This window comes from Cheilinus undulatus, linkage group 24, assembly GCF_018320785.1.
Source record: "Cheilinus undulatus linkage group 24, ASM1832078v1, whole genome shotgun sequence".
Taxonomy (NCBI): domain Eukaryota; kingdom Metazoa; phylum Chordata; class Actinopteri; order Labriformes; family Labridae; genus Cheilinus; species Cheilinus undulatus.
The window spans coordinates 7,473,407-7,493,519 of record NC_054888.1 but is presented as its reverse complement, the minus strand read 5'-3'; the positions used below and the strand labels follow the sequence as shown (position 1 = coordinate 7,493,519).

General features: G+C 38.9%; 3 protein-coding genes across 3 annotated transcripts; 1 reads left to right on the top strand and 2 right to left on the bottom strand.

Moving 5' to 3' along the window:
* Positions 1-73: 73 nt before the first annotated feature.
* On the bottom strand, positions 74-5,475 carry rtraf (RNA transcription, translation and transport factor). Its single transcript, XM_041782042.1, has 8 exons — positions 5,322-5,475; positions 4,634-4,758; positions 4,449-4,548; positions 1,619-1,699; positions 1,442-1,530; positions 1,272-1,340; positions 1,041-1,089; positions 74-626 (listed from the first exon to the last, which is right to left on the bottom strand). Exons 1-8 carry the CDS (start codon positions 5,380-5,382, stop codon positions 472-474), a joined length of 729 nt encoding a protein of 242 aa, XP_041637976.1. The 5' UTR covers positions 5,383-5,475; the 3' UTR covers positions 74-471.
* A 692-nt stretch (positions 5,476-6,167) lies between these two features.
* On the bottom strand, positions 6,168-9,820 carry sap18 (Sin3A-associated protein). Its single transcript, XM_041782168.1, has 4 exons — positions 9,660-9,820; positions 6,757-6,866; positions 6,546-6,668; positions 6,168-6,454 (listed from the first exon to the last, which is right to left on the bottom strand). Exons 1-4 carry the CDS (start codon positions 9,729-9,731, stop codon positions 6,298-6,300), a joined length of 462 nt encoding a protein of 153 aa, XP_041638102.1. The 5' UTR covers positions 9,732-9,820; the 3' UTR covers positions 6,168-6,297.
* Positions 9,821-15,400: 5,580 nt separating this feature from the next.
* Positions 15,401-19,809, top strand: LOC121506367 (gap junction beta-2 protein-like). The gene is made up of 6 exons (XM_041782148.1): positions 15,401-15,442; positions 15,968-16,139; positions 18,619-18,771; positions 18,974-19,122; positions 19,371-19,577; positions 19,716-19,809. The coding sequence occupies exons 2-6, from the start codon at positions 15,969-15,971 to the stop codon at positions 19,807-19,809; spliced, it is 774 nt and encodes a 257-aa protein (XP_041638082.1). The 5' UTR covers positions 15,401-15,442; position 15,968.
* The last annotated feature ends 304 nt before the right edge of the window (positions 19,810-20,113 follow it).

Here is a 20,113-nt window from a genome sequence, read left to right as displayed (position 1 = left end):
GTACTTGGAGGTTGTGCTTTTCTTGTGATGTCCTTTAAAGGTGCTGATAATGAAAGGAACACAGAAGACAAGGTTGCTTCAGCTGTATTTATCTTTTCCCACACAGCATAAATGTAAACAATTTCAAAATAAACCTGTCATCCATTGGCAGAAAAACACAATTATCTTTAAGACAAAAAAAATACAAATGCAACTGTCAGTTTGAATACTTCAGAAGAAAGGTGAGTTGAGCAGGAGGTTTAACCAATGTCTCTGATTAAAACAAGGACTTGCAGCAGAAATAACTATAAACTATTGCATCTGAAAACTTGGCATTTGCTCATATTTCCTCAAAATATTCCAATTAAAACGGTCTAATCTCATGCATTTCATGAAAAAATGCTCATTTATGTCCAACTCAAATGAAGGCTTCTCCTTTTAGAAAGTAAACTCCTGTGGTTAAGTCCCTTGCTTTCTTCTTCATCCCCGCTCTCATCTGCCGACCTTGCCCAGCCTGTGGTCCGTCTTTGGATCAGCTATGATGGCCTGAACAGCGACAATAGCCTCGTTGATTTTAGTCTGGAGCTCCCTTAGCTCCTCGATGTGCAGGAGGCGAAGGATCTGGGCCGCTTCGTTTAGAGTTGCATCTGAGAAGACATTAACTTTCATAAGTTAAGGCAGTATGAACTTTGAAGACTTTATGGTGACCACAAATCTTAATCATGTTTAACAAATAGGTCTCAATGCGGCTTGCACATCTGGACACTGTAATTTTACTCTATCCAGCCGAATTAATTATACCCTCTACCTTTACAAGTCTTTCAAGGCAGACAGCCGACAAGCATCCCCACAGCATGATGCTGCCACCACCATGGATGGTGGATGGTGTGTTTTTGGTAATGTGCAGAGTTTGGCGTCTTGTCTGATCGCCAAAAAGCTCCAAACTGGTCTCATCAGACCAAAGAACTTTCTCCCACTTGACCATGGGACCTCCCATGTCTTTTGGTGAACTCTAGTCAAGATTTAATCTGAGTTTTAGACACTCATTGGCCCTTTCTCACCTCCAGTGTCGAATCCCAAAATGTGCTTGTCCAAAGCGACTGGGATACCCTGGGAACCACAAGAACATACATAAGTTATAAATATTACAAACATTCATGTCTGGAGTTGCAAAAAGAGACATCAATCTGGATGACAAGGGAAAGGTGGAAAACAGTCTTTGCTGTCCAAAGAAGAGACTGAAATCAGGTTGTCTTGGAGTAAAATTCTAAAGTAAGACATGTTTAGTTTACCTCTTTATTCTGGCTAGCTTTAGAGATTGCTTCTGGAGAAAGTCTATCCTGGATCAGAATACGAATAGCCTGAGGGGGAAACAAAACATCACAAATATGGGTCATTTTTGATCCAATGATCATAAAACAATCTAAGATATAACAATAGTAACGTATGATTGTGTTTCTACCTTGAGCATAACCAGGTAGTCGTCGTGCCGCTGTATCTTGAGGATGTTGGCCAGAGCCGTCACTCCTGCTTTGAACTCAGGAGAGTCGCCTGCAAAACATGAAGGACTTCATCTCAGCTGAACCGAAGAGGCGACAGAATCAAAGACACAAGCACGCGAGGACGTGTTTCTACTCACTGTCAAGGTTGATGAGAGGGTCTGTTGATTTGTTGCCGACTGCAGCGGCTGCCAGCGGTTCACATTTCCTGTATTTCTCCACTGGGAAGAGCCATGAAAGACAGATAGGGATTTCTGTAAATGTTTAGTCAGGAATATGAGGACTATTGATGCGCTCTAACTTGTTTGTTCATGACTTGTAACATTTCTAGCAATGAAAAGGCAACCTTAAACTGCATTTCCACCAAAACTACCCAGAAACGTTAGCACCAGAAGATACTTTCCACGTAGTTTAAAGCCACTAGCCTATTGTTGTTTGCTTTTAATAGAAATGAAGGGCATGTAAACATTAGCTGAATTAGCCTTCCAGCATGTGAAACAATCTTCTGACGAGTCCACAAATACTCCACATGTCACTGTATGTGGAGTATAACTACTCCAGAGCAGGAACCACTTGGGGGGCAACATAAACTTCCCAGGGACTTTATTTAAACTCTGATCCCGATGGTTAGGAGGCACTGAGTTCTTCCTAAAGTTCGTAGTCCCTGGGGGAAGCTCCTTCAGTAGAAGTGCAGCTTTAGATTGCATTATTTCTTTTTAAATGCCTCTATCTAGTGGCCATCATGAGTACTGCAGTGCGGCTATACTATAGCATGTATTTCACACATTTACTGATGATGTTGTTGGTCTTACAGCGCAGGAAATATGCAGAAAGTATCGTTTATGGTTCTTATGACCCCTGAATTTTAAACAAGTCAAACTCAAATTATAATGACATGCCTGCCCACAGAACTGTCTTGGCCACAAACAAACCCAGAGAATGGGCGCCGTCAGGTGTGATTATTATTAATATATCAATGCCTGTGTCTTGGATTGCTCGCATTGGTGCTAGCCTCCTGGCTAACTGTTACCTCATTTCAGAGCTGAAAAGTGTGTCAAACTGCTATTGTGCTCTGACGTTAAAGTTACTTATCCACACCAATCTTTTCCAGCCTTTCTCATCTCCGTTTCTGCCCCTTTTCCCAGTTTTTCTCAACTTTTATCCCACTGAAGCCACTTTTTAACAACTTTTCACCATTTCATCCATTCCCTCTCCCTTTTTGCCTTTCTTGACCCATTTTTGCCTCTTTTAACCTATTCTTGCCACTTTTAAATAAATTTACACCATTTTCCCTTCAAATTTTTGCCCCTTCTTTGCCTTACTTGACTGATTTTTGCCACTTTTTCCCCACTTTTCACCACTTCCCTATCCATTTCCCCTTTTGCCTTTCTTGACCCATTTTTTCCTCTTCTAACCCATTCTTGCCCCTTTTAACAGCTTTTCGCCATTTTCCCTCCGATTTTTTGCCCTTTCTTTGCCTTATTTGACCAATTTTTGCTACTTTTCAACCGCCTTTCAGCTTTTTGTATTTATTCTATGCCTATTTGTGCCTTTCTTGACCCATTTTGCCTCTTTTAACCCATTCTTGCCACTTTTAACCACTTTCACCATTTTCTAACCCATTTTTGGCCCATTGTGCCTTTCTTCACCCATTTTTGCCACTTTTATCTAATTTTAGCCTCTGTTTACCTACTTCCCACCATTATCAGCCCTTTTTTGTCTTTCTTGAACCATTTTTGCCTCTTTTAATCCATCTTTGCCACTTTTTCCTTATGTTTTTTAAAGATTTTTTTTGTTTCTTTCTTTCTTTCTTTGCCTTTGGGGCATTTTTTGATAGAGGAGGACCTTGGGCAGAGTCGGAAACAGGGTCGAGAGAGCGAGGAGAGACATGCAGCAAAGGGTCACAGGCTGGACTTGAACCCAGGCCACCTGCGCACATGGGGTGCACCTCAAACCACCAGGCCACCTGGGCCCCTGGCAGGTCTCCCAGTTTGCCTTTAGACATCTTACTGGGGTTGGGAGGGGAGAAGATGGCTGGATCAGTGAATGACTGGGTTCAGGAGCATCAAAGGGAGCTGCAGGCGGCTCACAGTCATGCGCAGAGACAGCTTACTTTGGCAGCAGAAGCATGCAAATGAGGTCAGGGTCCACCCTCACGCCACAGTACTCTGCAGGAGGGGCAGCTGGTCTACAAGCAGGATTATGCCTTTACAGGCAGACATAAGATACAGGGCATGTGGTTACCAATGCCGTACCAGGTTGTGGCATGGTCAAAACAAAAAACAAGAAACCATGGAGTCCTGATCAGAGCAGTATAGTGTATCCAAGAATGAGGAGTCCGGCGATGATGCTGCTGTGGTCCTGACAAGGTTGACTGAGCCAGACAGCCGGACTACTGATCAAGTGGCTGCACAAAGGGCTGCCTCTGAGGAGTTAGAAGAGGAGACGTGCACAGCTGGAGTGCACTCCAACCCCTACCATCCCTTAAAGACAGGGTTTATTGACAGTCTTAAGTGGAGCCCCGTTATATAATGTCATTGGTATATGGGACCGGACCGTCCTGGGGTCATCGGGATGATGATCCTAAGTTGAGGATGAATGTAAGGACCGCCACAGGTGGGTGGGGCTCAGGTAATAGTGTGTCCAGGTGTGGGTGTGTTGCTGTGATTGAGAAGCACTGAGTCTGCGGTGAGGATTGCACATGGCTGCTGGTAAATGTGTGGCAGACGTTTCACTAATCTTAGGATAGATGAAGAGGTATGAATGAATTTTCAAATCATGTCCTGGGGGATAAGAGCTGTATAGGTTGATCACATGTTATTTATATCTAGGTTGTGCGGGTGCAGGGCAACTCTGGAGAAGCTGGAATGAAGCCCTCTGTGTCAGAGCTGAATCGGTATGTGATTTTATCAATGTATGTGAAATCTGGAAAAAAAAAAAAAAAGTAAAATAAAGTTATTTTTATCTTACCATTGTCTCCATATTCATATCTCACAGCCAGGCCCAGCAACCAGTCTAAAGCCTCCTGTCTCTCCTGAGCTGAAAACGGACAGCTCACATCCTGCAGGTACTGCAAACAGGAAGAAAAGACACTCAACAAACCCACCAAGATAGTTAAAAATCATATCAGAGCTTAGAAAATGATGGTGGGTTACCTTCTGGTAGGCTTGGGGCCAGTCTGAGCTGGGGATGTTCCTCAGGTTTCCTCTGTCCTCTATCTTATAATGTCGGATCTTCTGGTCCTCCAGCCACACGATGCAGTTTCTGAACTGTGTCTCATCTGAGAAGAAAAGGAGAGGAAGACACTTGTTAACACGGCAAGAGACAAAAAAGTCAACATGCAGCAGCGAGGATGCCTTATAGTGACGTCATCAAATAGAGCAGCGTGAATAAATAATGCTGACAATCAGCTACTAATATATGGACGGGAATAGCCAAATATAGTTTCTGGGGCAGCAAGTAAGATCCCAGTTACATGTAAATACACAGACATCAAATCATCTTTTCATGTCGTTAAACACTGCTTGTAATTTCCAAGCTAAATTTTAACACGTATACCTACAATCAGAATAGCAGCACGACTTATTTTCTTACGTCGTATTCAAATAAGCTCAGCCGAATTAAAGTGAAGTATGCTTGTAGGCTTTCGAACCAAAATTATCCTTCCACACTAACAACAAAAAGGTGAATAAATAAATAAAAACTCTTATTTTAAGCGTAGTTTGGCATTGCGTTGTCTCCAGGCATTGACAGAACTCATGTTATCTACATACACGTTAGCCGGTTCCACGTTAAACCAAACAAACTAAATTTAAAAAAGCATATATAACACATTATTCTCACCTTTGCAGTCAAATCCAGCGGGGTTGTGATAATCTAGTGCTGTCAGTTTTCTCCGGAACATTTCGACGTATATGTTATGGTTAAATAATCGCTTTCTTTGCTCAATTGAGGGCTAATTTGGACGTACTCTGCAAGCTGTCGTCGGTGAATGGCATTGCGCATGCGCCGCTGTAGCCTACGACTTCCGTTTACGTCTATCAAAATAAAATCGACTCTGGACACATACTGTTGCTACCGTAAGCTCCCGGTGAGAAAAAGCATAAATATATCAAGAGTGAGTGCGACGGGGAAAATATTTAACGGCTTTTACAAGTTTCAAGCTGGGTTTTTCACTCAATGCAGTGTTTAAAATACAATATTGCGAATAATTTGAAGCTTTTTAGTAACTTTCAGGTCTGAAATATCCCTTACTTGCTTAGTTGATCCCAACTATAACGCACTGGTATAGTTTGGGGCAGTAGTGACTCTGACTAGGGTGTTGCTGGTTCAGGTTCCCATGGATCAAGTCTGGAAGTTGGTCTCATAGCTGTTGAGGTGCCAGTTCACCTCAGAAAAAGTCCTTGAGCAAGGCACCAAACAACAAAACATGCAGCAACCACTCGCTTTGACATCTCCAGAAGTCCACAGCATTGTGTCTGGACATGTAGTTTAGCTTATTTGTGTGTAGTATGTTTAGCAACATGTTGTAAAAATTGAATTTCCTCTTTATGATTAAATGAATTACACAATTATTTCTTCTTATCCCTCTTATGTTGGATGGATCAGGAACTCACCAAATATAAGCAATCGGAAATAAAGATTCTTCAAGCCATCATACATTGTGTTCAAAAGAAAAACAGCAGAAACTTTGGAAACAAAACACAACTTTATTTCACATCACACTTTATAAAATGAGGCAAAAACCATCACAGATGATTCAATGGAAGAATAAACAACAAAAACGTGTATGTGTGTAGAAAGGTTTGCGTGTTTGTGTTTAGTATGGTCTCATGCGTGGACCTAGAGGTGGGACTCTGTTGGGCGGTGTGATCGCTATGTCCAGATAGTCTCCAATCTGGAAACGCTGGGACTGCAAAGTCATGGAGTCATCTGTGCCCTTCCTTCCTGAAATAGTGTTGCCGAGATCTCTCAACCTGAAATGCACCACAGTGGCATAAATTAGACTACAGAGTGATCATCACATCTTCAGAGCAATAAAAATGTACAAAACTTCTGTTTACATACCTGTAGACTTTCCCTCTATGGTCAGGATAGACGATGGAAAAATGAAAGTGGGTCCCCTTTTTCCTGGCTTCTGGATACACTTCCTTCACCAGGCTAGTTAGCTCCTTCAGGGTAGCATCCATCCTGATAACGGGGAATATGAAAAACAAAATTAATCCAGCAAGTCAAATAGACACAGCAACAAAAGAGAGGGAAATAGGAGCAGGCTCACCATGTGTATATTTGGAGCTCGCTGGAGGGGACGTTTCCACGGGCAAATTCGTCTGGTCTGTGGTGTCTGCCACAGTTGGTGGTGAAGACTCGCAACAGGAGGGGACAGGTCTGCAGCAAAGCAAGAGTTAAACACAAGGTAACCAGCTGGGTAAGAATGGCAGTAACTGTTTGAAGAATACATTCAAAAACCTTGCATCATAAATTCTAGGATTAATTTATTAATACCAGAACAGTGCAAGAGAAGATGGAATTTAAACTAAAACTATTAAAAGGTAGAAGACATTAGAGAATGTTTTGAGTGTTTTTTAAGTATTTATTTCGACAAGTAAACCTGGAAGATCTGTGACACCTTTCCATGACAGTGGTGTAGATTCTACCATCCACTGTTTCTAACAGACAACAGGAACTAAATGTTGACATGTAAAGTGGCAGTAGCAGTAATATTTACACTCAAATGTTATGACCCTTGTTAGATCATAAAAAGTACAAAATACAGTAAGAATAATTAGATAAAAAGTCAGGAATGAGGAGAAAAATAATAAATTTGTGTTTTCATTTTATATTTCAAATTTTGCATCTCACATTTACTACTAAAACATATCGTTTTGTATTTTTATTCAATATTTGACATTTTCATTCATAATTTTGATTTTTCTTTCTCAGATTCTGACCATTAAGATAAACAATTTTAAAATTTTGGTCATATTTTAACGTTTTGAACTCTTGAATTTGAACTTTATCCAACATTTTGACCTTGTCAAGCCCTCACTCTGACTTAATCCCATATTTTAAACTTTTAGACTCACAATTTAAAAATCAAAACTCATGTTTTGCCATTTTATACTCATAATTGAGATTTTAACTAATGTATGGAACCTTTAAACTCATGATTTTAAATTTTGACATGCAAGTACAATGTTTTTGGATTTCTGTGTCATGTATTTGCCTTTTAACCCTCTGGTATCCCTACAAATTGCTGCCTCACTTTCCTCCTAGTGTGCAAAAAATGCACAGGGGGGTTATTACTGTTAATATAAAAGTTATATTCGTTTATTTTTAATTGTTTAATTTTTCTTTGTTTCATCAGCTTGTTCCATTAAAAAAAATACCAAATACTCAATAACTGTCATATCTTTTAACCCTTTAATTGCCACGTTTGTTATGTAAACAAACTAAATTTTTTGATGAAAAAAACACAAATTGATTTTTTTCAAGACACTACACTGAAAGTGAATAACGTATTTATGGATGATTGCAGCCTGGCATATGTCATTGATTCGTAGCAACATTGGTTAAAATGCATTTTTAGTTTTTTGTGAGGTCAATTATTCTAAAATACTCATGTTTTTCACCCTTCTGCGCAAAAAATGCACACCTTTAAATCATGTTATAAATATCATACATTTCAAAATAGTTTTACTGTTAGTGAATTATATTTTTCTCAGTTAAGGTCAGCCCTAATCATAAATGTCAAACACTCATTCATTTGAATTTCTTTAACCCTTTAAATGCCAGGTTTCATTGATGTCACTCCATTTTTAGATGCAAAATACACCAAAAAATGATTTTTTGCAAGTTACTACATGAAAATTAGATAATTAATTTTCTGATTACGCACAGACACACTCACAGACTCACACACTGATCTGCACTTAAACAAAACCTCAGAGAGTTAGTGAGAAGGGGAGCAAAGGTCACTATAACACTGAAATCTGGTGGAAAAAAAAACATATATTTCCTGCTGTCACCCATATATGGTAAAAGTGGTGTCACAGGGTAAATAAATGGTCCAGGTGCAAATGTAAAGCCCCAACTCTCAAATGAAGCCCAGAAACCAGAAAATGCATGATTCATGCCTTAATGGAGTATAGATTAAAAGAAGTGGTTTGAATGGGTTTCAATTCAATGCACATTTTTTGCACACCAGGGATATTAACGCTATAAAAAAGGTTTACTTTATTTATGTTGGGCTGATTGTTGTGGCTGGGACAGAATTTTGAAAAATGTGTAAAAATGAATAAAAAATACAATAAATGGGAATATTAATTGTGAAAGAGAACAAAGGTTTTTTATTTTAAAATATCAACTAAGTGTGCATTTTTGGCACAAGGGGTACCAGAGGGTTAAAAGCCTTTTACTTGTTTTATTTTAATTATCTCAAAATTCCAAATAACAAAACAAAAAAAGTATTTCCCTGCCCTCCATAGATCATTAGTGTGGAAACTGAGGTTGACAGTTTATGGTAAATGTTAACCCTCTCAGGTCAGACCTAAATTCAGTATCCGGCTCCTTCTGTGATTAATTAACACCACTACTCCGGAGCAAAGCACGGGCACGGATTGTACAACCAAGAAACATCATGAGTAAGCTGTAATCTTAAGCGGAAACGTTTGCTGCTTGTGGACGAATTTACACAGTGTCGAACTCATCCGTAACACCTATAGCTTTACAACGGCTTTACAGTAGTTGTATTTTTCCAGCTTTGTGGTTTAATACGCTGCATAATAACAGCATAGTTTTAGAAACACATCCCTAGTTTGTTTCATAATAAAGATGATTAAATGCAGTTGTACATTTTATTGAAAAATGTCACATAAAACTATCCTTAAGTAAACGGTCACAGCCTTTTTATGATGTACTAGCATGCTAGGCAGCATACGGTGCGCTACAGGTTCCTTCTGTTTACTTTATATAAATACTATAATGCTTTTTGTATGACAGAGAAATTTAACTATTAATTTTCAACTTGTATTACAATGTCTGCAGTATAAATTAGTATTTCCCGGCTGTAAATTAGCATGGTTATCAATTGTAGCCTGGTAGAATTAGCATGGTTAGCTCATGCTGCAGCTCAAAATAAACAGTGTAACCCTGACTCTGACGTCCAACCCCTCCGTCTACCTTTTCTCGGTCGATGGGCTTCTCTGGCTCCCTTTTGATTTCTTCTTGGGTGATCCGCGATTCCAGAGCCATTGTTTAATCCTCTGATTTAGCACACTTGGGTGTCGGTGTCTTTCACCGTGCTTGATTATTTTTTCGCAGCTGCAGCAACGAAGGCGAGAGGGTTTACTTCCGTTTCCGGTGCCCCCTTTGCAGCTGATAACTCCCGTGTGTAAGTTTGTCGCCCTCTACTGTTGCGGAGTAAGTTTATGTGCTTCATGTTGCATTCATAAAATATCCTAAGCTGTTGTTTGGGATGCTTTTTTATTTTCTCCCTCTTATTTGGGATCATTAGGATCTGATACGTTTGAAACGCAAGCTTTGTCTTTGAACAGGAAGTAGTTTTCACCAAAAATAATGTCTGTATTTGAGGAGAATATGCTTTTCTTACTTTACAACACAGAGTGTATAGATTTTAGGCATTTTGAGTGTGTGTCAGCAAGTTGATGGGCGGCTGTTCAGTTAGTAAAATAAAGTGTAAGGCATACAAAATCATACAATGTTTTTGTCTGATGATGGAGCAAGACCTTGTCAAGGTCTGGTATGAACTACATTTCCTCTAAAGCTTTAAAAGATCTGAAGGTCCTGGGAAATTCCTTTTCAAAAAATAAGAGATTCCAAAAAAACAAGTCCCCCTAAATATCCTAAAATGTCTAAGACAGTACCAAAAATTTCTGTGAAAATTCAAAAATTCCTTCCAAATACCACCAAATATCCTCACATATTTTGCAAATGTCTCAGTAACCTTTTATGAAAACACCAAGAGATTGACATAAAGTTCTCACCCAAAATCAGTGAAAATTCTTTGAAATTTTCAAGCCAATTCCCCCTAAAATTTACAAAAAATGTTTTTAAAAAAAAGTACATTTTGAGGCAATGGCGCCATTAACCAACAAGCATACACAGTGACAATTCCAAACAAAACTAACAGCTCAGATGGCTGCAGCTATACAGAAAGCTATGGGCAATTATCCATATTACACTAATGGCTGATTACAATCAAGGGTCGAGAAAATGCTTTCTAAATTATGGAAGAGCGATCCTGTCCAGTATGATATAGATGGACAGACGGATGGACGGATGGATGATTGGATGGATCATTAGGTGGGTAGATGGATGGATGGAAAATGGATGGAGGGCTGATGAATGGATGAACGGATAGATGAATGAACGGATGGATGGATGGATGGATGGATGGATGGATGGACGGATGAAGGGTAGTTGGATGGATGTATGGATGTATGGATGGATGGATGGATGGATGAAGGGTAGTTGGATGGATGAAGGGTAGTTGGATGGATGGATGGATGGATGGATGGATGGGTGGTTGGCTGAGTAGACGGGTGGATGGTTGGGTGGATTGGATCCATCCATTGGGTGGATGGATGGATGGATGAATGGATGGATTATTGGGTGAGTGGATGGACTAATGGATGGAAGGGTAGTTGGATGGATGGATGAAGGGTGGTTGGATGGATGGATGGATGGATGGATAAAGGTAGTTGGGTGGGTAGGTGGATGGATGGATGGTTGGATGGATGGTTGGCTGAGTAGACGATGGATGGTTAGGTGGATTGGATCCATTGGGTGGATGGATGGATGATTGGATGAAGGGTAGTTGGATGGATGGATGGATGGGTGGATGGATGGATAAAGGGTAGTTGGATGGATGGATGGATGGATAAAGGGTAGTTGGATTAATGGATGGATGATGGATGGATAAAGGGTAGTTGGATGGATGGATGGATGGATGGATGGATGGATGAAGGGTAGTTGGATGGATGGATGGATGGATGGATAAAGGGAAGTTGGATGGATGGATGGTTGAAGGGTAGTTGGATGGATGGATAGATGGATGGATGGATGGATGGATGGAAAAATGGCTTAGAGGAAACACATAGGACGAAACTGGCAAATAATTTGAGAGTTATAAGAACAGGCAGGAAAAGAGACAGAAAAAGGCAAAAATTGGCTGAAAAGGTGATGAAACTGGAATTAAATAAACAACTAAAAAGGTTAGAATGAGGAAAAACTGGGTGAAAAGAGCTTAAAGTTTATTTTAAAAATTGCAAATTAAAGTGCTTAAACTGTGCAGTAAGTCCCATTATTTTTAGCGCCTCTGTTGCCTGGTGCAGACCTTCCTGCAGCGGCGCGGCTGATCCTGCATCAGTCGGCCAAGTCCTCCTCCAGATCTGGGACCTGCTATTCAGTCACATGCTGCTCTCCCCCTCTCTCATCCCAGCGTGTTTGTGTGTTTGTACAGTCCTGCTAACATGTATGTGAGTGTTGTACAGTGTGTCTATGCTGACAGTGGCTCCCTCTGTTCTCCAGCTGGCTGCCTGATCAGGAGCTACTCTAACAATCAGCTCTATTTTACCTCTCTCTCTTCCTCCCTACTCATTCACCCGCTTGAAACAATCCACCAGCCTTTCTTCTTCTGCAGTGCTTTTTTTTTTAAAGCTCGGTCCTGACTGACGGATCAAACAGTGGCCCTTTGAGTCGGCTCCTGACACTGATATCCATTCATTGATATGCATCAAGAATAAGTGTCACTGTTATTCCCCTAATGACTCTATTAGAATCACTTACGCCTCCTCTGTCTCTGCTCAGGATGTTTTCCTGACTACAAACATCATTTTTGATTTAAAGAGTAGAACTTTTGGTTTAATCAAAAATCATTAAATGTGATTATAAACACTGTTACACTAGAAAATGTTAATCTTTTTTATACAGAGGTCTTATTCAGTTTCTTCAGAGTTTTCACTTTACTTTGTGTCAACTGACGATGTTGGTTTTTGCTCCCACACTTGAACTAACTCATCGGTCACAGTCATTAGGAGGACACAGAGCCGCTCTGTCCTGGAGGCTGACGGCTGCCAAAGAGGCGCCTTGGCGCTGAGAAGTCCCCCTGACTCTACCTGTGTCCTGTTACAGTCACAAAGGCATCACACAGACACCTCTTTACTACAGTGCAGCTTTGTTATGTCAACACTCTGAATTCAGCCTGGCAGTTTACGTTGTCCGTAGCTAAATGTTAATATGAGCATGCTCACATGATGATGCAGAATCCCTGATCCCTCGCTAATCCCTGATTGCATTGATGCAGATGCACCATGCTGATCCTAGCAAAGCTTAACCTCCTCCACCCCAGCCTCCTCCTTTATAGCTGTGCTTGTTGCACCCTCATATTCAGATTTATGCTACTATGGGTTAATTGTTTTTGATTAAATCTTAATGTATTCAGTACACACTGTCATAAATGTATCTATCCATATAGGGGTTTCCAACTAGGCTGATGGGAATGTCATGTTTTTAAGGTACTTGGTCATAGATTAACAAAAAATTAGATTTCTGCCTGATGATGGTAAAAGGACCAGTGTTTGGCCTGCTTTAGACTATTTAAAATGCTTGTCACACTTACCCTTTCACTGAGTGGTGACAGCAGGAGCTGGACTTGTGGTTCTCAGCTGGTCTAGCCTCAGGACCCACCAGTATCTTTAACTCTTGCGCCCCCTTGGGCATTTTTGTACATTTTTCTCAACTTTTTTTGATTTGGTGATCATTTTGGCTGTGTTACAGCTTGTGGCATGAATTTTTGATGGAACTTTTCTTTCTAGTTAATTTTTTAAATCCAGTGTGTTTTACCCATGTCATTTATACTCTATTGATGCATTTTGCACCCTCTGGACTCCTCTGAGGCAAAAATGTACACTTTCAAGAAAAAGTCACTATTAAATAATCACACAAATTTTTTATAAACAACTTCAGAGTTGCTCAAAACTGCCAAACATTAAAAACTTTTCAGGATTTTTATCCTAAATTACACAAAAAAAACCTCTTAGCACCCCCTGGTAGCCACATAGCTCCATAATTTAACCGTCAAAAATACAAGAATTTCATGCATCAGCCTACAATGGGAAAACAGTTGGATGTGGTGGAATCTATTAAAAATATCAAATATCACTACTTTTCTTCAAAGGTAAATGCTGACATTACAGAAGACGTGGTTTTATACTGTAATGGCAGTAAGATTAAAAAATGTGGTGTTAATGGAGTCAGTGAGGCATTTTTGGCTTGAAGGTGATCAGAGGGAGTATCTGACACTGCATGAAAAATACTCATGCAATAAAATCATTTTAGCTGCTTATCTTTGATATATCCAAGACTCTAATCACCAACAAATCCCCAGATCTTTACTTTTTATCATATTTAACTTTTTGTGTGTTTTTTTTTTTTTTTTCTGGTAGTAAAATATGAAATATTTGAAATAATTAAATTGGCATTTAAAGGGTTAAAATCCTGAAAATTATTAAGGTTTATAGTTTTGAGCAAGTTTAAAGTTTTTGAAGAGATATATCAAAAAAGCAGAAAATAAATATTGATGTGTGATGATTTAATAGCAATTTTTTTTTTAAAGATTTATTTTTGGCCTTTATTTGATAGGACAGTGGATAGAGTCGGAAACAGGGGAGAGACATGCAGGAAATAGTGCCACGGGCCGGATTTGAACCCGGGTGGCCTGCGCATATGGCATGCGCCTTAACCACTTGACTACCGCCGTGCCTTAATAGCAATTTTTTAAGTGTACATATTTGGCTCAAAGGTGACCAGAGGGGGTATTTGACACTACATAAAAAATATAAATGCAATCAAATCGATTTTGTTTCTAATCTTTGACTGTCCAAAAGTCTAATCACCACAGAAGTCCAGTCTCTTTACTATTTATTATGGAGAAAATATTAATTATTTTTTTGTTTGTAGTAAAAAATGAAATATTTCAAATAATTAAACTGGCATTTAAAGGGTTAAAATCCTGAAAATTATTAAGTTGTTAGAGAGAATTATGAAGAAAAAAGTGAAAAAATATATTGATGTTTAATGATTTAATTGCAATTTTTTGTGTGTACATTTTTTGCCCTGAAGGTGTCCAGAGGGCAGTAAATTTGAGGAGGGCACAAGGGTTACAAACAAATTGTCATCCAAGTTTCCCCAAAAAGTTTCAACGCTGCATGTCTAGTTAATTTAAATTTTTGCTTTTGGATCTTAGATGGAACAAAACATGACAGGAAAAAGAGACAGGACAAAACAGACTCCAGAATTACATGGTAACATGTAATTTTTGCCAATTTTCCAGGGATCTTAAGAAATCACTTCATCATCATGGTGAAAAAAACGTTTTTTATTGCAACAAGAAATAAATGAGTCTAAATATTGGCATTTAAATTTACTCATTATCATTATAAAACAGAGTAAAATAAAAGGTATGGATGCATGCTTCATAGACACACATACGACCCTCTGAAAACTGCTCCATGACCCACTCTTGGGTCCTGACCCACCAGTTGAGAACCACTGATTCAGAGACCCATACTGTCACAAGACAGTGTATTCTATACAACTAAAAAAAGTAACATTTTGTCTTCAAATAAACTATTCCCATGTCTGCATTTACAATACTCAAGTGACCTCCTTCTTTATGGCTTTGCACCAGCTTTGCCATGCATGCATTTTATTTTGAAAGTTCCCACAGGAAGTCATTAGTTATTTCTTCAGCTGGCTTGTCTCTGGAGGCGCATCTTTGTGGAGTTGCAGGTTTGTGTTATGTTCTGCATCTCAGATCCAGACTGTGTCAGATTTGATTCACTTCTATGACGCTGAACTTCTTCTTTCTTTGTTTTTCGAAAAAGTTGGAACGGACCATGTGGAATATTTTCCTGCAAACGAGCTGACTGTGCAGACACAAGGTGAGAAAAACTACTTTGTTTGAGATTTAACATTGTATCTTGATGATTGTAGGATGTTTGGAGAATTTAGAAAGGAACCAATCATTGCCATGTTTTGCATTTATTTAGACTTTCTGAGTTATTAGTGTGGCAGATCATTGATGTAATGAGTGAAACTGTGTGATTTCAGTCATTAATCAGTGAGTAGCAGATGAATGGTAGGGCTAAGTGAGGACTGTAGTAGTGTGGGTGTGTACAGTTCAGTACAGTCCACGGTGGGCAGCGAGGTTCATTAGTTCACATGAATCTTGGCGCTCGTCCGTCCTTCCTCCTCCTCTTCACTTTCATTCCTTTTCATCCTCTTCTTCCTCAAACTTCTCTTTTGTTTTCTCTGCTTTCATTTCCCGCCATGCCGGCCTCCTGGGAGTCTCTGAGTCTCTCTGTGTCCCTTCAGTCCAGTCAGACATGTGCATAAACACACAGAAACAACCTCACTCCTACTTGTATCAGTCATATTGTTCTTATTGTGTGTGGCTGTCTCTTTAGGATGTCCTGGCCGGCCCTCTACACTCAGCTAGTGGGTGCCAACCGCCACTCCACCAGCCTGGGTAAAATCTGGCTCTCGGTGCTCTTTATTTTCCGTGTCATGGTGCTGGTTGTTGCTGCTGAGAGCGTCTGGGGGGACGAGCAGTCTGACTTCACCTGTAACACACTACAGGTAGGGTCCTGTGTCGAGTTATTACATAGAATTTAAAGGAAATAATCCCCCTAATTCACCCAAGTTCATTTTGTTCTCTGTGATTTAATTCAATGATGATTCCAGCTTACAGCTCAAAAATACACTTCTCAAAATTTTAGGATCTCACAAAACACCCTACCAAGAAGGATTTATAACACAGAAATGTTGACCTCCTTATGCTCTCAGTACTTGCTTGGAGCTCCTTTTGCACAAATTTCTGCATCAATGCAACGAGGCAAGGAGGCGATCAGTCCGTGGCACTGCTGGGGTGTTATGAAGTCCCCATGTCTTCCCCATGATTCTGATCCAGAGTGAGAGAATAAAGGCTCAGGACACCTTCAGAAATGAGATTTTTCCACAATATTCTAATATTTTGTGATATTGGATTTTCATGAGCCATAATGATCAATGCTAAAGTTCTTGAAATATTTTACTTTTTATGGAAATTTAACTGTCTGAAGTTAATCATGGGAAAAATGTAACTTTTACATGTAGTTCTACTTTATTGAGATGCACCTGTATATCTTGGCCAGTGGTTCCCTAAGTGCGGGTTGGGACTAACATGAGGGTTGCAAGACCCTTTAAATAGTATATTTGACCAATTATTGTCAAAAAAAAAAGCCCGTATACTTAAAATGAGCCCAGTTTGAAATAAAATCAAAGTTATTTAGTTAGATTTATATTGATAAGCCTGGGAATCCCTGATCTAGATCAAACTGGGGCTGATTCTGAATTTAGGTCTAACCTGAGAGACAAACAGGTCAACATTTCACTGTTATCTGTCAATGTCATTTTCACCACCAGTGAATTATGAGGGGAAAAATTTAGAAATGATGATGAATGAATTTGAAATGAAAAAGTCAATGTGAAGTTCAAAATCCAAGATAAAAACTTTAACTCATTAGTTCAAAATGTCAAAACACAACATTAAAAGTCCATTTTTAAGGCAAATATGTATGAGAAATTTGAAATCACAAATTTAAAAAGTAAAAATATGAGATAAAATTTAAAATCAAGAGTGATAAAGTTCAAAATGTGAGATGAAATTTAATATTGTGAGTCTAATAGATAAAATATGGGATTAAAAGTTAAAGTTAGGAGTTTTGAAGGTCAAAATATGACTTTATATTTAAAATTGTAACTCTAAAAGGTCAAAATTTGAGAGAAAAACTTAAACTCATGAGTCATAAGAGTCAAAATATTTATTAACATTTTAAAATGATGAGTTTTAAAGGTCAAAATTTGGCTTAATAGTTAGAATTGTGAATGTAATAGGTTGAAATACGGCATAGAATTGGAACTCATGTATTTTAAAGGTCAAATTGTGTGATGACATTTTAAATTGTGACTCTAATAGGTAATATATGGGATTAAAAGTCAAAGTTAGGAGTTTTAAATGTCAAAACAAGACTAAATAGTTAAATTGTAATTCTAAAAAGTCAAAATGAAAGAGAAAAACTTAAATATCATGACTTATAAAAGTCAAAATTTGAGATTAAACACAAAATTAAGTTTAAAGGGCAAAATGTGAGATAAAAATTTAAAATCATGAGTTTTAAAGGTCAAAATATAACTTTATATTTAAAGTCATGAGTCTAAAAGGTCAAAATATGACACTGAATTCAAAATCATGAGTTTCAAAGGTCAAAAATTCAAAATCAAGGTTCATAATGGTCAAAATAGTAGTTTGAATTCAAAATCATGAGTTTAAAAATGTAAGATAAAATTTTAAATCGGGGGTCTTATAGGTAAAATATAAGATTAAAAGTGAAAGTAAGGTTTTAAAGGTCAAAATATGACTTAATATTTAAAACTGAGACTCTATAAGCTCAAAGTATGACATAAAAACTTACAATTATGAGTTCTGAAAGTCAAAATTTGAGATAACATTGAAAATCATGGACTGAAAAGGTCAAAATATGACTGAATTTTTAAAGTTGTTAAATTAAAAGATCAATATATAAAATAAAAAGCCAAAATCATGTGTTTTAGCCGTGAAAACATTTTTTTTCCACATTCCTGACTTTTTATCCAATTATTTACTTTTTCTACATTTTATGACAAAGACATTTTTAAATAATCAAGGCTTAGTTTACATTTTTATACTGGAGGAAATCTGCAGACCTCACTGTACTGGGCCTTGAGTTTGGCACCCCTGCTCTAGAGTGTCAGCCTCTATTTAATGACATTTATGGACCCTGTTCTGATCAGTGAAATAGATTTAGTTATCAATAACATGCATCACTGGTGGTTAAACAGTTTGGAATACCTCTCAACATCTCAAGTGCTTTTATCACATCTCATCATTTCCTGTAGCTTCAATGTAATTTATAAAAATGATGTAGTATTAAACCAAATCTTTGTGAAAGGCAGACTTTAACAGACATGAGTGATGCCTAAAAATCTCAGGACTTTGTAAAACATCTCAGATCTTTTATCAGAACTCTCTGTGTTTCAGCCTGGCTGTGAAAACGTCTGCTACGATCAGTTCTTCCCCGTCTCACACATCCGTCTCTGGTGTCTCCAGCTTCTCTTCGTCTCCACACCCACACTGTTGGTAGCGATGTATGTGGCGTACAGGAACCACAGAGACAAGAAGAGGCTCCTACAGGTGGACATACCCCTAAATGTTCATCCCTCTGTGGGACATTTGTTGTAACTTGATACGGGACATGTCTTATAATGTCTTGCTTTATCATGCATGTAATTCTGTATTTGCTGTGTCTTTTCTTGCTATTTCATGTCTTTCTATCTGTATCCCAGCATGCATTGCCTCATCTCATCTCATGTTACCTCTGGTCCTGTCCTGTCAGAGTTCTGGTCGAGCGGGTTTTCTCACTAATAAAGGACAAGAGGAAGAATTGGAAACCCTGAAGAGACGGAGACTCCCAATAGCTGGCGCCCTCTGGTGGACATACGCCTGCAGCCTCATCTTCAGACTGCTGTTTGAGGGAGGCTTCATGTAAGAGCAACTACAACCCCAATTCCAAAAAAGTTGGGGCGCTGTGTAAAAAGTAAATATAAGCAGAATGCAGTGAATTGCAAATCCCATAAACCCACATAAATATTGGCTCATTTTAAATTTGATGTCAGCCACACATCTCAAAAAAGTAGGACAGGACAACTTTTTTGGAATTTGGGTAGTATTTGATTTTCTTTCTCCCCACCTTGAAGTTATTTTCACACCATAATGTTCGTTTGTGTCTCCAGGTACGCCCTGTACGTTGTGTATGATGGTTTTCACATGCCCAGGCTGGTGCAGTGCGATCAGTGGCCTTGTCCCAACCTGGTGGACTGTTTCATCTCACGTCCCACCGAGAAAACCATCTTCACCGTCTTTATGGCCACTGCCTCTTCTATCTGCATGGTCCTAAATATGGCTGAACTGGCCTATATTGTCGCCAAAGCTGTCACTAGGTAGAGGTTTTAATCAGTCAGACAGTCAGGTGATTAATCAAGTCATTAACTATTCCTAGTTGGTATTTCACATTGTGCCTGTCTAAATATTTAGTTCTTTAAATAATGAGCAGAAGTTCACCTTTGTCTTCTTTTCAGGAGACTCAGAGGTCAAACGGAGAGGAAAACCAACAAGTCCAGCAGAGAGAGGACGCAGAACAAGACAAAGCACATGTTACTCGTCTCAACCTGACAGAGCAGCGACTTACGGAGCACGAAACTTTTTAAGACTTGAAACACTTAAAAGCTGCATTTACACAAATGTGTGATACATGAATATCCCAGGGGCGTTGCAAGGATTTCTGCACCCTGTTCAGCCAGCCCCGCACTGTCCCTATAACCCCACCTCCAATACACATATGAGCCCTTTAAAAATAAAGTAGGATACACATCTTAAGTCTTGAGGCTTTACAAAACATTTCCAACATTACTGCTCAAATATATTGGCAGTATTTTGGTGCTTAGATTTCTGCAATGTTTAGGGGTAAGACAGTTAT

Excerpts from the sequence above, each read along its gene's own strand:
- rtraf (XM_041782042.1), bottom strand. The coding sequence starts at position 5,382 with ATGTTCCGGAGAAAACTGACAGCACTAGATTATCACAACCCCGCTGGA. Across the intron at positions 1,700-4,448 it reads ATATGAATATGGAGACAATG|TGGAGAAATACAGGAAATGT; the intron begins GTAAGATAAAAA and ends GGCTCTTCCCAG. Across the intron at positions 627-1,040 it reads TTTGGGATTCGACACTGGAG|ATGCAACTCTAAACGAAGCG; the intron begins GTGAGAAAGGGC and ends ATGTCTTCTCAG.
- LOC121506367 (XM_041782148.1), top strand. The coding sequence starts at position 15,969 with ATGTCCTGGCCGGCCCTCTACACTCAGCTAGTGGGTGCCAACCGCCAC. Across the intron at positions 19,123-19,370 it reads CTGTTTGAGGGAGGCTTCAT|GTACGCCCTGTACGTTGTGT; the intron begins GTAAGAGCAACT and ends TTGTGTCTCCAG. Across the intron at positions 19,578-19,715 it reads GTCGCCAAAGCTGTCACTAG|GAGACTCAGAGGTCAAACGG; the intron begins GTAGAGGTTTTA and ends TCTTCTTTTCAG.
- sap18 (XM_041782168.1), bottom strand. The coding sequence starts at position 9,731 with ATGGCTCTGGAATCGCGGATCACCCAAGAAGAAATCAAAAGGGAGCCA. Across the intron at positions 6,669-6,756 it reads GAGCTCCAAATATACACATG|GATGGATGCTACCCTGAAGG; the intron begins GTGAGCCTGCTC and ends CCCCGTTATCAG. Across the intron at positions 6,455-6,545 it reads CATAGAGGGAAAGTCTACAG|GTTGAGAGATCTCGGCAACA; the intron begins GTATGTAAACAG and ends GGTGCATTTCAG.